At 36.4% G+C, this 17,012-nt stretch overlaps 1 protein-coding gene across 1 annotated transcript in view; it reads right to left on the minus strand.

Moving 5' to 3' along the window:
* The window catches only part of REL (REL proto-oncogene, NF-kB subunit), a 58,165-nt gene that overhangs the window by 11,828 nt on the left and 29,325 nt on the right, over positions 1-17,012 (minus strand). The window contains exon 5 of the mRNA XM_027865369.1: positions 12,735-12,875. Coding sequence (XP_027721170.1) covers positions 12,735-12,875 — 141 coding nt within the window. The remainder of the gene's footprint in view (positions 1-12,734; positions 12,876-17,012) is intronic.

Genomic DNA, 17,012 nt, shown 5'->3' on the forward strand with positions numbered 1-17,012 from the left:
ATTTGTGTGAACACACAGCGCAATGGTCAAACTGTCCATCTATTACCTCTTCTTTTTGTTACATGACCAGTCCTCCTCCTTTTCTAGACATAAATGTGCTTTTCATACCCCTCCTCGAATACAAGTAAGTGATATGAGAACAGCCTATTTACACCCACCATGTGTCTTTTTCCATCGCCCTTGAGTTTTCTGAGACTGTGGTTTTTTATGCATTCATACAAAATCAACAGGAAAATACTGGTGTTAAAAAAGGGAGTGGTTAGCATCTCCCCTACTTAATCCAGTCTCATGTCCATTTCCTATTCACTTCTGGGCCCACGTTTAATTATGTGGCACGACGACGTGAACAGTAAGCAGTGTCCCACAGGAGATAGAAAGTTGGCCTGGGAGTCAGGAAGACCATGATTCAAGTCCCACCTCTGGCACATGCAGGTTGTGGGATCCTTAACAAGTCATCTAACCTCAATGACCCCAGCAACTCTCTAAGACCACACATTGTAGAGCAGGTGCAGACCAGCACAGATAGAGAAAGTTCTTCTCCAGGGGCTCTCTACACTAACGAAATCACTGTTCTCCTTATTAAAAAAAAACGCAGACAATATATATTTTCATCCACTGTGTTTTTCAAATGAGGTTTGTAAAAACAGTTTTTTCACAACAACCCCAGGAAGTATACAAAGAATTCAAACCCAATTCTCCTGAATGCTGTTGATACAGTTTATCAAGATTTCTGGAAAAGCATTTGACAAAGTCTCTTCCACTAACCTTATAAGCATGATGGAGATATGTGGGCTAGATTGGGGGGCATGGAACTATTTGGCTGCACCAAAAGAAAAGAGAAACTAATATAGTGTATGCTTCTTGAGATGGTGCCTATCTAGCACATAGTAACTGTTTAATCAAAGCTTGTTGAATTGCCTAGAATTGACTAGGGTAGTCATGGTACCACTCTTCTCTGATCAGATCATACATTAAGAATTATGTTCAAGGGGCAGCTAGATTGGAAGTGGACAGAGCACTGGCCCTGGAGTCAGGAGGACCTGAGTTCAAATCTGGCCTCAGACACATAACACTTACTAGCTGTGTGACCCTGGGCAAGTCACTTAACCCCATTTGCCTACCCCCCCCCCAAAAAAAGAATTATGTTCAGTTTGGGATGCCATATTTTAGTAAGGATATATTGATATACCAGAAACTGATCAGAAGAAAGCAACAAGGAATGGAGGGCCACAAGAACATACCATAGGAAGGATCATTAGAAGGAACTGGGGATCTTTAACTCGGATAAGAGAAAGTTTTTGAGGGGACATGATTGCTATCAAGCATTTGGTGGGCTGTCATGGGGAAAAGGAATCAGACTTGTTCTTCAGGTCTCCAGAGAGCAGAATTGGAACAAAAGGTTAAATATTATAAATTTTGGCTTGATGTAAGGAAAAAAGAACTTCTTAATGATTAGAGACACTTGGAAAGAACTATAATACAAATAGGCAGTTTTGTCTCTGCCCTCATAACTGCCTATTTTATATTATATATAATACAAATACACTATAGTTATAACCTGATTGTGCCTTTTTAGCATCTAACAGACGCTACGTTTTTGCAACATGCAGGGATATAGTTCAGTTTCCACCACTTCAGTACATCATTTGCATTATAAATCTGGGTTCCTTAAAGTTAACCTTTCTGAAGTTTCTAGTAGCAATGACATAAACTGTTCTCATAAACTTCTCCATTTCTAGTAACAAATCTGCATAGCTTGAGTTATTTGTTCAAGGATGAACTCCTTTACTGCCATACTATCTGCTGAATGGTGGTGTATTTCACAAATCCAGTGGCAAATAACTGTTGTCAGCTTTTACATTTTCTCTTGGGAGGTGAGGTCCGTCTGCTCTTCCAATTCAGCTTTGATTCCAGGATGCCAGTAAAACTCAACATAATCTTTCACAGCCTTCTCTTCGATATCTTCATGGTGAGTGTGTCATTTTAGTATTACTATTAGTAGTTTAAAGTAAATAATGATTATCATTAATAATAATAAAGCATAAACTCCTAAGCCAAATATTTAAAGCTATAATATACCTCTCGAGTCTTGTTTACATTGCTCCCTCCACATGCTCTATATGAGAGCCAAATTAGATTACTAGCTATTTCTTAAACTTGACATGCCATCTTCAACTTCTTTGTATTCATGCAAACTGCTCCTAAGGCCTGAATATACTCCCCTCTTCCTTTTAGCCTCTTAGAATGTTCTATCTTTAAGCCTCAGTTTAGGTGCTATCAACTCTGTGAAGTTTAATTTGTCCCTCCCCTCCAACTGATGTGTTCTTAAGATGTTCATAAAGCCTTCTGTCCAGGTTTATCCTCTGCCCTTACAACTGCCTGTTTTGTATTATATTTACATGTGTACACTCTGTATTCTGCCCTCCTACAGCAGAATATAAGCTCTTTGAGGGCAGGGATGGTGTATTGTTTTAATCTTTGTATTCCTAGCACTAACATATGCCTTGCATATACATTAGGTACTTGAATTGTTGTTGAATTGAAGTGACTTCAGCTAGAAGAATGACAAAAACACCAACTCATATTTTTGAGTCTTTCAGAACTTCAAAGTTAATATGCTTAGCACACAGTAGGTGTTTAATAAATGACTGATTAATTGATTACAGATACATTGAAGTTTTTTCTTTTCTCCTGGCTGTATCATTTGTTCCTAAATGATCAGTGGAAATAAATACCAGTTGGTAGGCTGAATCTTAGGATAATCTCCATACTGTTCAGATACTCATTCTAGTAGGATGACAGACTTCCCCATTAGCCATGTTAGGCACGGAGATGGCCAACTCTGTCTATCAAGTAATCAATCACCATCAATAAAGAATATTATGCTTGCATTTTATAGGTTGGCAGATAGTTTTTGACAGTAGCAATGACTAAAACATTTATCATGTGGCTAACCTGAAGATGAGTTATTCTGAATTTAGGCAGACTGGTCCTCAAATACGTAATTCTCCATGGGCCTATGTTCAAGCATTTCCAAAATGGTAGAAACCTGCCAAAACTTACACTATGATGGCATAGCTTTCAAGAACCCAAGATCACCTCTACTTGTGATGAGGGATCTGATTATAATTTATATTTTCCTTAAGAATTTTTACTTTTTTGATCTAAATAAGTGATGGGTAGATAAAGCCAATATAATTTTAAATGACAATTTTATTTAACTAATCTATTTATTTGATGTCATTCTAATTAAATTACTAAAAAAGTTATTTTACTGAGTTAGAAAAAAATAATAACAAAGTTCATTTGGAAGAACAAAAGGTTAGGAACTTCAAAGAAACTAAGGAAAAAAGATGTAAAGAGAGTAGATTCAGTAGTATCAGACCTTAAACTATATTAAAAGGTGAGAGCATTGTTGAAGTGTAAACAGGATAATTTCTATTATTTTAAATTAAAATTTTCTTGTATAAATAAAATCAATGTAGCCAAGAATATAAGGAATGCAGAAATTGAGGGAAAAACTCTCATAGACAATCTCTCAGACAGGATGTCATTGGGTTGGAATATTGCTGTAATGTAGGAAATGATGAGCTAGTTGATTTAGAAAAATATGGCAAGACAGACTTTTGGAGGAAAATGCTATCCATCTTTCGAGATACAGATGATAGGAGGAAATAAGCATATTACAGTCTTACATATATGTGTATAAGTGTATATGTGTGTTTATAGATATCTGTGTGTGTGTATTCATTCTTAATTGTAGACTTCTTTGTTTGGGGGGAGGGAAGGGAAAAAATAAAGCAAAAATTGCATAGCAGAGAACAAAGAAAAACGACAAGGAAGCAAAGAAAAGTTGGGCAGCTTTGAAAACAACGTGTAGTATTTATTACATAGCTTTTCTTGAAATGGAAATTTATTGTTTTATACTGAATCCTCTCTTATGGTCTGCTGTGTATATGGCATTTTTTTTTCTTTTCTCATTTTGTATTTAAGTTTAAAATTTTTAAAATGTACAAAAAAAGAATTTATACTTTTTATTTATGGACCACAAAAGAACTAATTCTTCCTTTCACAAATTCTTATGACTCAAGAGGTGTATGCTTTTTATCTGAATGTTCTGGGAAGAGTTGAGTCATCAGTTCCAAAATTACATCCTCCACCTACTCAAGCATAGAAAATTATCACTTTACTTATTTACTTGTTTAACATAAAAGTTTAAACTTTGGTTTAAAAGAGAACATGATCTATAGAAAACATTCGACATACAAAATTTTCACACAGACCAACTCAAAAGAGTATAAATATTAACATTAATATTTTAAGAAAGATAGTATCAAATTTTCACTAAATTTCATTTTATTTGAACAATACTAAATGTTACAAGTATTATGAATCTCATTTTTAAGATAAGTAGCTATTAAAATTGTCAATAGAATAATTGTTTTAAAAGCAGGTAGAATTTTCTCTTCAGGGCAGATGCAATTTCTAGCTCATCAACAGAACTGACAGAACCATAAATTTGCTTTTCTAAAAGAGATCAATGTAATCTATCACAAACACATATTCAAGTTATACATGCCCCCAAAATTCATACAAAACTTTAAATACTATAGGTATAATAAGAAGGTCTCACTTTTTGGCATATATGTAAATAAACTGCAAATATATCCCTTCACAATGAACCACAAAGCAAATGCCAAAATTTGTATGTTACATTAAAGTTTCTTTGATCAAAAACTGCTTGACACGAATGGTCCATTAGTTGAGGTTTAGTAATCTTCTTTTAATTAAAAATATTCATTACGATGTTATTTGTTATGTAAAACCTAATTAACTTTTTTAGACAGTTCAATTTATGTCATTTTATAAAAAATTATATGAACTTATTTATACAATGTCTGTGGATGCCATTAAGGTGTCATTGGAACCCACCCATATAAATTTTAAAAGTAGAGAGCAAAATACAGAAGTAAATTAGAATAATTAGAAAGCCAAAGAAAATATGATCCCTTTTGCAAATAACATACTAACATGGGGTGCTAGAAAATTTCTCTAATTTGTTGTATACTATGCTTGTCCCACATGAATGAAAGTTTTAATAAAAATAATTGGCAATTGGCAATTCATGCCAAGTAGTGTTTTATACGTAGAATCTTCTTTGTAGAGCCATTCCCTACTAATACTTGATACTTAATTCAACCTTTCTTTTTGCAAATAAATTCTATATAAAAACAATGCGTGCATTAGTAGGCCTCAGAAAACCCATCTTCCTATAACCAAAAGTTCATTTCCTAGTTCTTTCTCTTCACAGTAAATTAAAAATGTGTGTGGACTGTTACCACCTCTACCACTTCATTACCAACATCAAAAGTATAACTGATTGTTCATTTTTCAGCCTGTGTTAATGTGTACAAGTTTCTGTATTATTTGGTATACAACAGGTAAATTTCTTAAAAACAAAAACTTACCTTTGCCATTAAATTACTCTTTCGACTTTCACAATCTTTAGTTCAAATTCTAATTACCAAAGGTAAAGAGAACCAGGAATGATCTTTTGTAAAGGAGATCAATACAGTTCATCACACATATACAATTTACAAATGAAAGGAAAAAAAAAAACCATGAAACATATCTTCTTTTACAAAAGGATCTCTACTTAGTCTACCTTTGGGGAATAACTTGAATCAAAAGCATGAAAGGGGTGACTTTGGCTGACTAAAACTTAAAATCAGTAACACAACTGAACTTGTGGTTGAAGGCAGATAACATATTTATTTATGTCATAGATGAAGTGTAATGGAGGAAGACTCTGAATACCCAAAGTCACCCACATAAAAACCCAGACTAAGATAAAATAGAGCTGAACTTCCCCCACAATACGTATGTATTTCTCTTGCTTAGGAAGTGATGACATCAATTCAAATGAGTATTTAATAAAGATAAGATACTTTCACATGTTAAGTTCATAATAAACTATTTAGATTTCTTACGTATTACATGCCATAGTGAGAATTATATAAGATCTGAACATGGATTGCTCACTTATTTTTATTCAATACTTACAACTAAGTTTTAACCCAATGAAGTTATCCTAAGAAATTATGGAAAATCTCTCATTTATTGTAGTTAAACACAAATTCTATTTTTTTGAAGCAAACCTATTAATGAATCATGTACTTTTATCATCACTGTCCTACTAAATTGCTGTTGAACTCCTTAATATTGAAGTTTAATAGAGCACAGTATGATTAGAAACTTATTAAAATAATACAAAAACAGATGGCTTCTTTCCAATGTAATAGGTAGGTCATAAATATAAAAAAGTGAGACATAGTTGAAATCAAAACATTATTATTACTTAACTTAATGACAACATTTACTTTATTTGATATAACAGACATATCCATCTTTCATTGTCTTGAGAGGATCTGGGGAAAAAAATTAAAATGATTACACCTACAAGCAAGAGATCTTTCAAGAACATGTGGCTATGAGTGAGAGTGACAGATGAAGAAGTCTGAATGACAGGCAGAATTTATCTCAAGTCATCTCTAGATGGCTTAAACGTGTCACAATGAGCACAAGTATTAATTCTATCATTCTTGTAGTGCTAATATGACCTCAATATATAATAATTTTTCAGTCCTGATCCACTTCACCAATAATCACATCGATTTACCCTTCAAGTTACTTTCATCTCATCTACTGAAACCAAAATACAAACCCCTCTTTTTGTTTTGTTTTGTAAAGCCTTTCATAATCTGGCTACAGGCTATTTTACCATGTTTATTTCTTACTGCTCTTCTTTTATGCAACTAGAATCCAGTCAAACTGTCCTACTTGCCCTTCCCCAAACACAAAATTCCAGCCCCCATCACAACTTTTGTACAGGGTACCCTTCCCCTTGCCCCATTCCAGGACTACACTGCTTACTCATCTGCCATCTCCTACAGGAAGCCTTATGATGATCCTCTCAGCTGCCAGTATTACCCATTCTGGAAATTTCTTTGTCTCTACTTTGAATGTATTTTGCCTTAATTTTCCTATGTATTTGTTGTCTTCCCCTCCCCAAAGAATGTAATAGACTTGAAGACAGAGACTGTCTCTTTTTCGTCTTTTCATTATCAAATCTTAGCATAGTGTTTAGACCCCAGGTACTTAATAAATGCAGAATAAATGAATCTTCTACTGACATCCAAGTTTCTCTTCCACCTTCCCCAATGATTTCCTCCATCAGAACCCCCTGGTGACTTCAGCATTCATAATGACAATTTTTCTAATATCCAGCAACCTCCTTAACTCCCATGACATTAGCCTAAGTGACTTACAGAGGTGGGAAGCACATGGGAAACATCATCATCTGTAAGTCCACCTGTTCTACCTCTAAGTTCATATATCCTAAGATTTTCTCTCTGATAACAATCTCCCGTCCTCCCACTTCTTCACTGTCTCTTTCCTCCTGAGCCTGCTCTGTCCACATTATGACTTCTGATCTCTAGATCCCATCCTGTTCTCACAAACTATTCTGCTATCAGCTTCCTTCTTCAAGAGCCTTCACCCTACAGCCCTTATCCTTCCACTGTTGCTATCTTATTCCAATCCTGGATCACCCAACCATTTATCTTTTCTCCTTATTTCCAATCCACCAACACTGCTGGAGGAAATCACAAAACTATGTTGACTGGGTCCACTACAAATCTGTATGACCTAACCTTGACCAGGCATTTACTGGTACAGAACAAACCTTTTTAGATTGCTTTAGAATCCATTTAGATTTAGAATCCATTAAGATTTAGATGCCAGAAGCAGCTTGGTGGTGCAGGAGATACAGCACTGGGCATGAAGTCAGGAAGACCTGAGTTCATATGCAGACTCAGACACTGGCTGTATGTCCTAGGCAAGTCACTTAACCTCTGTCTACCTCAATTTCTTCAATTGTAAAATGGGGAGAATAATAACACTTACCTCCCAAGGTTGTTATGAGGATCAAATAAGATATTTGTAAAGAACTTAGTGCAGTGACTGGGAAATAAGACATACAGGCAATGGGGTATAGAAATCTATCCTGCCCTACAGCAAAATAGAAGGGGAAGGAGATTGGGGGGGGGGAATGACAGAAGGGAGGGCAAATTAGGTGAAGGGGAATTCAGAATGCATGCTGTCTTGGGGTGAGGGGAGGGGTGAGATAGGGAGAAAACTTGGAACTCAAAATCTTGTGGAAGTGAATGTTGCAAACTAAAAATAAACAAATAAAAGAACTGTAAAAAATTTTAAAAAAACAAAAAGAAAAAAAAGAACAAAAAGAACTTAGTGCAGTGCCTAGCATGTAGTAGGTGCTTAATAAATGCTTATTTCTTCCTTTCATTCACCTCTTTCTGTCACATTCCCCATGGTAACTACTCTAAACCTTGTCCTCAAGTCCCCACACACGCTTTCTCTAAGCAAATAATCTTGCTTCTTACTTGGGCTTACTTAATCTTTTCATTTCCCAGATCTCTGCCCTGGTGCCCCAATGTCCTTTTTGGTCACTGTCTTACTTGGCTCACTCTTTTGGGGAGACTTTAACCACTCTTCACTTCAGACTTTGCTCTCTGGTCTTATTCTTAACTCTGCCGGCAGCCTTCAAGCTGCCGCTGGAATACTCTTCCCGCTCAGCTTCCCCGCCAGTTCTAGCACTACATTAAAACCAACTCTCATCATCCTTCTAACAACATTCTGGACCAAAGTGCCCCAGGACTCCAGCCACTCCTACCTTACGTATGTGTTCTATCCTATTAGAGCACAAATCCCTTGAGGTCACAGATGAATGTGTGTCCCCAGCACTTAGCACACAGGAAGCCTTCAATAAATGCTTTACTATGTGCCAGGCACCATGCTAAACACTAGGCAATCAAAGGTAACAAAACAGTCCCTGGCCTCAAGGAACTCACATTCTAATGGGAGATGACATGCAAATGACCATATACAAACAAGATGTGTTCAGGGTAAAGTGGAGGTAATCAGAGCGGGAAGGCAATAACATGAAGGGGAATTAGGAAAGGCTTCTTGCAGCAAAGTTGGAAGACGCCTCAGAGGCTGCCAGTCCAAAACTTGCCTCCTATCTCAAACTTTCTTTTCGGTTCTCCCGTGCTCAAGTTTCAGTTAACAAGGCGTCTCTTCTCCTTACCAACATTAACCCCTCTGTGTCTCTTTCCCCCCTTCCCCTTCTTTCCATGCTCCCTCCCCTCTACAGCTCCTTCCCTGCTGACTATAATAAAGCTCAGATCTTTCCTATAAAAAAGAGCAGTCCATATCCCCTGAATCTGATGCATTCCTCACAAGCACGCAATCCACTTAAAAGGACTCTCTCTGACTACCACTGAAGCTGCAATCACCAAATTCACCAATGACTTCTTCACTGCCAACTCTTTCTCTTTACTCTTCGTCTGCAGCATCTGACACTGCTGATCGCCCTTTCTCCTTTCTGAATATTGTTTATCAAACAGCTTTCTCCTGAACTTCCTCCATCTCAGATTCCTTGTTGTTCGTGTCCTTTGCTAGGTCATGTGCTCCTCCAGTCCTGTGACTTCCATGATCACCTCTAGACAGATAACTCTTAAATGTAGACATCTCCCCCATCTTTCTCCCTGGACACCAATGAAGTATCTACATTGGCAGGACACATCTCTATCTGGATGTCTGGCTGGCAATCCAATCCAGAAAGTCCAGAAATGATCACATCATCGTTTACTGTCGGCCTGCACTCCTCCCAACTTCCCTAAATCTGTTGATGTCACCATCCTTCTCATTACACAATTTTCAAGCTTGAGTCCTCTGTTTCTTCCCTCCCCATCTCTCCACAGGGCCCAGCAGTCTCCACATTCAGGCAGCTCTACATCCACAATGTCTCTTTTATCTGCCTCTTCCTCTCCACCTAAGGCCACCACCTTGCCTCCAATTCTCTCCCTTCTTCAACCTGTCCTTCACACGTTTGCTACAATAATCTTCCTAATGCGCACATCTGACCATGACTTTATGTCATTCATCTGGATCTCCTTTATACTTGGAATAAATTATGTCTCCACCCTGGATGTAAAGCTTGTCACGATCTGACTCCAAGCAGGCCATTTCTAGCCATATTTCACACACTATATTCTGGCTAAACTGAACTAAATTGGCTATAAACTGGCTAAACTACTTATTGCTTTCTTTTCTTTCCATGAATTCAAGTGGGTTACTGATCCTTGCCAAAAATAAACTTCTTCCTCTCTTCCTGTTGAAATCAACAAATCTGATTCAATTCAACAAACATTATTAGATGCTTACGAGATGCAAGGTACTGTGTTACAGGCTAGGGAGACAAAGATAAAAAGGAAACATTGTCCTGCCCTCAAGGAGTTCACATAATTAGAATTGAAGTAGAATTCTCCTCTTCTTTCAAGGGCCAGGTCAAGAACTGCTTCTACCATTAATCTCTCCCCAGGTAAAGCTGACCTCTCCCTCCTCAAATTCTCCTAAAGCACTTTCGATCTTTCCTTTGCCCCATTATATTTTACCTTGTCTTCATAATTAATTGTGCACTTAGTATATGCCCCTTACTAGACTGTAAACACTTTAAGGCAAGGGCCATGTTGTGTTTCCATTACTGTGTTTGAAACAAACCGACTAGTAGTAGGTGTTTAATAAATGCTTGTTAAATTACATTGAATCTCCATTTTATTAGTATATAATTGATATTTCAATGGATCTGTGATCTCATAGAGATGGTTGCTTCCTCAACCACAAAGATTACAACTCACCTACACCTTCAAATTCTGTGTGTCTAATCCCTCTACCCATAAATGCACCATAGAGGATCTACCCCAAAGGGTGGACATCACTCTCCAGGTCTATGTTTCAAAGATATCAATGCAGAGTGTGGGCTGTCCATCTGTTATCCTTCACTCTAACTACAAGACCAATTCACTTCTTTTTCTGATCATATACTTCCTGGATGAAATAAATTCTTCAGTGTCATTTCTGACACATGTCATTGTTGCTAGTATGCTCCCTTTTATATATACGTACATTCTAGGAAGGACACTGACAAGCAGTGTGTCTACTATAGGTGAAGAGCAACTAGGTGGTACAGTATATAGAGTGCCAGGCCTGGAATCAGGAAGACATCTTCCAGAGCTCAAATCTGGCCTCAAATACTTACTACCTGTGTGGTCCTGGGCAAGTCACTTAACCCAGTTTGCCTTAGTTTCCTCATCTGTAAAATGAGCTGGAGAAGGAAATGGTAAACCATTCCAGGAACTTTGCAAAGAAAACCCCAAATGGGGTCACAGAGAGTCAGACACAACTAAAAAATAACTCAACAACAACATTACAGGTAAAGGTCCTTGAATTTATAAGAGGTTCAGTTAAAGCAAGAGTTCTTAACCTGGGATCTCTGAACTTGATTGACTGGTTTTTTAAATACATATTTTGATAACTACCTTTCACTGTAATTAATTTCCTTTGTAATCTTATGTATTTTATTTTATGCACTTAAAAACACCATACTGAGGAGTCCATAGGCTTATCCAGACTGCCAAAGGAGTTCATGTCACAAAAAACATTAACAACCGCAGAGTTAAAGGAACTGAGGATTTTTAATCTGTAGAAGAGAAGGCTCAGGGGGAACATGAAAGCTCTTTCCAAGTACCTGAAGAACAGTCAGGTGGAAAAGTAATAGACTTGTCCTGCTTAGAACAAGAGAACAGAACAAGAAATGGCAGATGAAAACTCCAGGTGCAAAGGTAAATAGGCTTGATCTAAGAAAAACAATCCTTGACCCCTAAGGCTGGAAGAGACACTTTGATTTTTATAAATAAGAAAACCAAGACACAAAGAAGGGAAGAGACTCATCTGTGGCTTCATAGGTACTAAGGACAAAGGGAGGAATCAGTGCTCAGATCCTCTGGCTCTGGGTGCAGTGACATGGGCTATCCAAGGGGACATGAACTCCTTCTTACTTGGGGTCTTTCAGCAAAGGCTGAAGAGCTGGATGGCGATTGCTAAGAATGTCACCAAAGGGATCATTTAGCCATTGTTTAGACCAGATGGCCTCCAAGGGCCCCTCCAAACTCTTAGAAATTCTGTCATATGGTTTTTTGTTTATTAATAAGCAAAAACCAAACCCAGTTGGATCTTTCTTCTCTACAACTCTCTCACATACAGTGTATGACTGAAAAATATGATCTGATATGGAAACTAATGGACAAAAGCTTCCTATCCTTTTTTCTTCTTTTCATCAATGATCTTTTCACTACATGGATAGATCATTCCCTTAAAGCTCTTGCAGAGCTGAGGTAACCGGCATATAGGTCAGGAGGCACGAATAGGCACGGAAGGCACGAGGTCTTTAATAGAAAGGATCATTAAGTATTATGGCATGTAATCAATGAAGATTATAGAAATTTATTTCCTAAAGAACTTCAAAACCACAATAGATCCCCACCTGTTTGAGAGGGTATAGATAGAAATAACTTTTAGCTTCTCAGAGTTCGTAATAACACTGAACAATGCCCCCATTTCCAATTGATGAAGCAAAAGATACAGCTAACAATAATCAATTGATTCCTGTTACCTAACCATGAATAAAAATCTAATTTGGTGTAACGCATATATCTATCCAGCATTAATTAAAATTATGAAAATTTCACAATTCCAAATTAAACTTCAAGAAAACAAGCTGAGGCTATAATACAAGATAGAAAATAAGTACTTACGATTATCATAAATTGGATTGGAGACGACAGGAGGAAGAGCTGATGTTAAATTGCCATGTTCATCAAGAAGGAAAACTTGGAAACAGAGTCTTACCACGTTGAGATCACAGTCTTCGACGTTGAGTAGCTGTTGTTCTGGAACTGCATAACAAAATTATTTTAAGATTTAAATAATCATGAAGCTTTTTAAAAAGCACAGATTCTTCCCTCCCATAATTCCATCCAACTAACTTGGAAAGAGTTTGGACAAATACGTTCTTTAAAAAAGTGAATGGCACATTTAAAAATCTATAATATGCCATTTTCCTGCCCCTGACCAATCATTCATCATTCAATTATTTTCAATCATAGGCATTATGTTAGGCATTTTATAAAAGTGGAAAAACAGAAACTGAACCTTCCCCTTTTTGGAAGAATAATAGAGGAGAATAAAAAATCGACATTGGCAATATAAATGATGCTGAACAAATGGACATATGCAGTACACAGCAGGGACTGTGATGTATGGTAATACAGTGTAGTGAAAAGAATGGTAGATTTAGAATCAGGGGACCTGGGTCTGAATCTTAGTTTGGCTACTTACTACTCTGTGATGACCTTGGGCGAGTCACTTAAAAGATTTGGTAAAGTAATTCACTTTAAAGTGTTAGTAATATGATTTTTAAAAAAACCGAAATAAAGAGGTATCAAAGCACCTGAGAATGAATCTGCAATCACAGGACATGGATTTAAATCCTGTCTCTGGCCCTATGTGATCTTGGGCAAATCACTTAACATACTTGGATCTCAGATTCCTTGTTTTTAAAATGAAGGGGTTTAGACTGCCCTCCACCTTCCTTTCCAGTTCTAAATCTATGATTCTATGAGAAGATAATTATATTGTATGTAGAGAATTAAGAAGAAACTTAGCTGCGTACAGGACAAAAATAGCTAACATTTATATAGCACCATCTATGTGCCTGGCATTGTACTAAGAACTTTACAAATATTATCTCATTTGATTCTCACAATAACCCTGGGAGGTAGGGACTATTAACATCCCCCTCTTATAGCTGAGGAAACTGAGGCAAACAAAAGTCAAGTAACTGGCATGAGGTTACACAGAACATACAAGAATTAAAAACACTGTGTTTTGGGAGGTAATGTACAAACGTTTATAAAGATGCTACGCTTAGTTTATACACATAAGGAAAAATCATCAAGATTTTTAGTATGAAATTTTATGTACAAATAAAAATTAAGACAAAAAAATTTAGAGTCAAAAAGTTCTATGCTAACATTTTTGTAGATTTGCAGAAATAGAAAAACCTTGTAATGACCTAAAATATATATTTAATTTATATTTGAAAGAAACTCAGTTCCAATTAGAAATATATTTCTGTCCTTTTTTTACCCCTATAGCACACCTATTATCACATTACTAAAATCCTGATTTTTATATTTCTTAATCCTGAAATAAGTTCTCACATTGCTCACATTCACTATCCAGAAGAGTACTTAAATTGAAAGCACACACACATATATATGTGCACATATAAATCCCTACACATACCACTAAAATACAAATTTCCTAGCTTTGTACATTACAGTACTTATTAAAATAACTGTGATTTTTTTTGGATTAAGGTTTTCATGGATGTGATATTCAGCAAAATAACGTGTACAAATTTCTATATAATAGCAATATAATGCTTCTTATTCATTTATCATCCCTAACTTTTCACCAGATTTAGAACTATACTATAGTACAGAGGTTCTCAAGACTAGCATCTGGAACATGCTGCACCATGTAACACATTTGAACACCTAAAGGTCAAAACAGTATCAATATTTGCATCATATTGGTACATTCTGCCCCCTCAATATGTAGGTGCCAAGAATGCCTACTCATTAAAACATTTTAACAATATTATAACATAATGATGTATAGAAAATGTGATTTCAAATAACTTTTTAATTAAAAATACTGAACAATAAAGATTACCTGGCATAAGATAGACAGCTGTGTAAATGTACCTATATATGCAAAATAACTCAAAATAATGGTATATTTGATATAAATTTATGACAATATAAATGTGTTCAATCGTAACACAAAATTAAAGAAATATTAATCATCCACAGTTTACTGACTTAAATATTCTTAAATTTGATCTCAAAATCTGAATAAAAAGTTAGATGCCCAAGACCTCTATCCCTTTTTCTGCCTTTTTACTTTATAGGTAGCTTAATACTAGTTATTCATCCTAATTAGAGAGTGAGAAAAATTAAGAGTTTTTTTTGTTCTTCACAAAAAATTATGCTATGAAACTTGGTACTTGATAACTCTTCATACTAAGAATATCTTTCCGACTCTGCTGCCCTTTTCACATTGCTAGGCTGCAATCAAAATGGAAGCTTCTTTTTTTCTACATCAAGCTGTCAGCAAGTACACCCCTAATATCATAGCCTGGCATCATAAACCTAATGAAACACCACTTTTAACACTTTAGCCACTTTAACACTTTTAGTATTTCCCTCCTCCAAAACCTTCAATGGCCACCCCTTGCCTATATGATAAAATCCAAACTCCTTATTCATGGCCTTACACAATGAAGTTCCAAGCTGCCTTTTTAAACTGCTTTCTCACTATTCTGCAATATTAATCAATCAACAAGCTTTTATGAGAGGTTTATCATTTGTCAGGCCTTGTGCCTGACATAGGCATTGTGCCACCAACAATACAAATGAAAATAGAATTATTTCCTGCCCTCGAGGAGCTTGGGGGAGACAAAATGTACATAAATAGGTACAAACAACAGACATACAAAATACACTGTAGGTAACCAAAGAGGAGAAGGTCCTAGCAGCACTTGAGGAGCTCGAAAAGGGTTCCAGTAGGTCTTTGAGCTGAGTCTTAAAGGAAGCTGGAATTGTAAGAAGCCAAACTGAGAAGGGGCAACATTCCAAGCATTGAAGAGGGGGTGAGAGGCCGCCAGTGCAAAGGAGCAAGGAAGAGAAATGGAGCATCATGTATGGAAAAGAGCAAACAGGTCAGGATGGCAGAATTGTAGAGTTCATGGAGGGGAGTAGTGTTTAAAGAGACTGGAAAGGTAGGTAGGGGCTAGATTGTGACAAGCTCTAAATGATAAACAGGGGGAGTTGATCTTTGGTCCTAGAGATAACAGGGAGCCACTGGAGTTTATTGAGGGAAGAGGTGGGTGTCATTAATCTTATGTTCAAGTCAGACCTCTTGGTTCCTTAAGCAGGTCTTAGACATTCTTGCCAATGATGTTTCTGGTTAGTTCCACTTCTCTCCACCTTTCCAAATAATATTCACATTTAAAGGACCTGTTCAAGACCACCTCCTCTAAAAGCCATTCTTGACCCCTCCCCAATCCAGTGTGCTCTCTCCTTCTCCATTTCTATTGCCATAATTTTCTGTACCACTTATCATATCCTGTTCTATTTTTAATTCTCAATTATGATTATCATCTCCTCAACTAAATAATACTAAATAATATAACTCTTTAAGAGTAGGATTACTTTATGCATTGTTTTGTAGCTCTCATAATGCAAAATTACCTTGTATATATTTTATATACATTTATATGGCTATGTGTTGTTTTCCTAATAGACCATCACTCCTTGAGGGCAGGAGCCACTTCATTTCTGACTTTGTATTCCCAATGCCTGACACATGGCATTTAATAAATGCATATTGGCTGACTGCCCAGCCAAAGTGCCCTGGACATAGCAGGCATTTAATTCTGTGTCTGGACCTGACCTGTGATTACATAGGTTTAGGAAACTCCCTAGTGAGGAAACTTCCTCTTCTAAAGCAGCTTAGAGACAATGCTCTCAATTAGTACTCATAAATTCACAATGCACAAAAAAATAACTTAAAGGAATATGAAGCTCCAGAGTATTATTAAATATGTGTGATAGCCTTATGCCAAAAAGGGACATGATTGAAGAATAGCTAGTAGAGACTTTCAGAGAAGAATGCAGTATAAACACAGAAGGCAAGTGATTTTTGAATATGATTTAAAGGTTATATTTCTGGAAAAAGAGAGTAAAAGAGTTGTCTGGCTTTTGCAGTAGTATTAAGGGTATTACATAACAATCCCAAGCATGAGTTATTTTTAGTAAATTTTTATGGATACTACTTTATCTGGTTTCCCCCTTACAATCCTCTTTCTGCCTTGATTCTTTTATGATATCCCATCATTTATGTCAAAAACAATTTTTAAAAGGAGAAAGAAGTAAAAGAGGAGGAAATTTTCAGCAAAACCAATC

Source organism: Vombatus ursinus, unplaced genomic scaffold (genome assembly GCF_900497805.2).
Source record: "Vombatus ursinus unplaced genomic scaffold, bare-nosed wombat genome assembly UNPS02014778.1, whole genome shotgun sequence".
Lineage (NCBI taxonomy): Eukaryota > Metazoa > Chordata > Mammalia > Diprotodontia > Vombatidae > Vombatus > Vombatus ursinus.